The following is a 2500-nucleotide window of genomic DNA, read 5'->3' on the forward strand; positions in this document are numbered from 1 at the left end:
GTTTGATATCTGTCTAATTTATGAATATCTAAGATTTAAGTCGTCATATTTTAATCCCGCGAAGAAAATCAAGAACGCGTTAACCAATTCAGCGATATATTACTTGTTGACTGTAGTCTGCGAATTGCCAATGTTTACAAAATTCTGTTGGTTATAAAACTCGATCCTTTCAAGATACAGGTTTCAAACATCTATAGCTGAAATCGCTTAATTGTCTAGTTTTCAATGATACCACATTCAAGGTTGTGCCATACACGAAACCGTGTTAAAAATTTTTTTAAAGGAGACAGCTATATTTAACATACGTGCTTTGCAAATTCACTTGAATCCGATAACACGGGTTCAAAAATTTTTATCGGACGCTTGATTCAAGTTTTCCTTTCATGTTTGGTACTGTTGTAGAACTCTATCTGTCTACTTTATCACCATATAAGAATTAAGTCATCACATTGTAATCCCGCAAAGGAAACCGAGAATGCGTTTATTAAAGTCAGAGAGATCGTACTTATCGACAATAGTCTTCCATTTGCCATTCTGTGCAAAATCCTGTCGGTTACATAACTCGTTCCTTCCAAGATACAGGTTTCAAAACATAAGTCATTAAAATCGCTTCACTCTGTAGTCAACAAGTCACGTTCGTCCAGAAAATGTATATACGCGTTTGTCTCAACAACCTCCGCCATTTTTGTTTGATGGTAAATCGCGAACGACGCGAATCATTACGTGGGAATTCGCTCAACTGTCAACATTGGTAAAAATGGGGGCATGTGATTGGCTATCAGTTAACCCTCGTGGAAATACCAGATCTCGCAGGATATCTAAAAATAACTTAAGGTGGCTGGTACCAGTTTCCTCGCGCGGGGAGTAAGTCACCTTCGTTGCGTCATGCGTGAGTAACACGCACGATACAGGCGCGAGATTTAAAACCCGAAAAACCAAAACAAACATGGCGGCGTGCGGCTTTTTTCGCGCAAGGACACTTTTGTACTGTTGGAGACGAAATTTTCATTTAAAAGAGACTTTTCCTGCTAGAACAACTTTAGTCAATTCTGTGTATTTAAGAAAAATTGTTTCTGGAATTCAATGTTTCCCAAGTTTCAAAGGCAACTCGATCGATCGTTACGGCCACAGGGAGCGTATAAAGGACTCGCAAAGTGGACATAAATATGGAGAATGGACACACCAAAAAAAATCATTTTGCTTGTTCTTCTTCGCAACATTCTATGGGTTGTATTTTGTTTGCTCGACAAATATTGCGTATGCAGGAGATAGAGAAGACGAAAAACCAAACTACGAGTCCAGGCGACACAAAGGATGCTTTGCTTCCAAACGACAAATTCAATCCGTAGCAAATCTGACCAGAGCAAAAAAATGCATAACTCAAGGCAACGAAAATCACCCTGAAGAGGAACAAGACTTTGAACCTCCAAGAAAAATAGAAACGAGGTCACAGGTATGTTGTTTATGCGATAAATATTTATTGTTACGTCGTTAACACTGTGCCAAATGTTGGCTCAAATATTGCAAAGTAGCTAGATCGACCATTTCCATTTCCTTCCTGTTATTTCGCCTTTTAGTTTGAAAAATTTAAATATCAGAAAGTAAATGGCTTAGCAAATATATTTTCATTACAGCAACCTAAACATGGGGTTGATATTTGTGGTACAAGACTGATTGAACTTCACGTTCTGCGAAATGACCTGAAATCTTGTTCAAACTGTAAAGAAGGTGAGTGTCTCTTGGTGTCTTCAGAAGTTTCTTGAAGCAATAGTAGGGAAGCAAAATTATAGTTTTCTACTTTTAAGAAAAATATCGTTTCATTGTTACCATACAAGTAGACTACAACACAATTGTGTACTTAAGTACATCACTAATATGAAGTAAAATTAGTGTAGAATAGAGTAACTTTTGTATTGGTGTGAAGTTTGTTGACTCTTCAATTGCTATATAATCCCCAAGTCATAAGAAAAGGAACATTTGTGAAAAATAGTTGAAAATATTATGAGTGATATTTTGATATCAAATTGTTTGTGAATTAAAATCTCAAATATCAGCCATGGAAGATGCTTATTTATCTGTTTGTAATAGTGCCTGGCATTTTTTGAAATTATCTTACATGGGTTTGAACAAAACAGTATGGGTAATCAAAAGGTGATAAGTGAAGTCAGGGAATCATCATTTCACCCACACTTTGTCCAAAATTAAATAATTTCCTCAGCCCAAAGGCTCGGGAATTTACCTGATTTTGGACAAAACACAAGTGACTTATTCCCTAATTTCAGGAGTATACCATTTGATTAGCTATTAACATTATGGGTGACAAATTACGTTCATAAGACGCCATTTTGGCACTGTAGGACAAGTTGACATGGCAACATTATAAATTAACGCTAAATTTCGCACCAAAATTAAGGAGTAATTATTTGTCACCCATGTTATAAGCTGAAATACAACTCATCTATGCCAATCAAATTGCAAAGTACAATACAATACTTTATTT

At 36.2% G+C, this 2500-nt stretch overlaps 2 protein-coding genes across 2 annotated transcripts in view; one reads left to right on the forward strand and one right to left on the reverse strand.

Moving 5' to 3' along the window:
* The window catches only part of LOC137999660 (dorsal-ventral patterning tolloid-like protein 1), a 62944-nt gene that overhangs the window by 7048 nt on the left and 53396 nt on the right, over positions 1 to 2500 (reverse strand). The gene's annotated exons all lie outside the window — the stretch shown is intronic.
* The window catches only part of LOC137999340 (uncharacterized), a 4523-nt gene continuing 2969 nt past the window's right edge, over positions 947 to 2500 (forward strand). The window contains exons 1-2 of the mRNA XM_068845165.1: positions 947 to 1453; positions 1635 to 1728. Of these exons, the coding sequence (XP_068701266.1) occupies positions 947 to 1453; positions 1635 to 1728 (601 nt within the window). The remainder of the gene's footprint in view (positions 1454 to 1634; positions 1729 to 2500) is intronic.

The sequence above is a fragment of the Montipora foliosa genome, chromosome 4, assembly GCF_036669935.1.
Source record: "Montipora foliosa isolate CH-2021 chromosome 4, ASM3666993v2, whole genome shotgun sequence".
Taxonomy (NCBI): Eukaryota; Metazoa; Cnidaria; class Anthozoa; order Scleractinia; family Acroporidae; genus Montipora; species Montipora foliosa.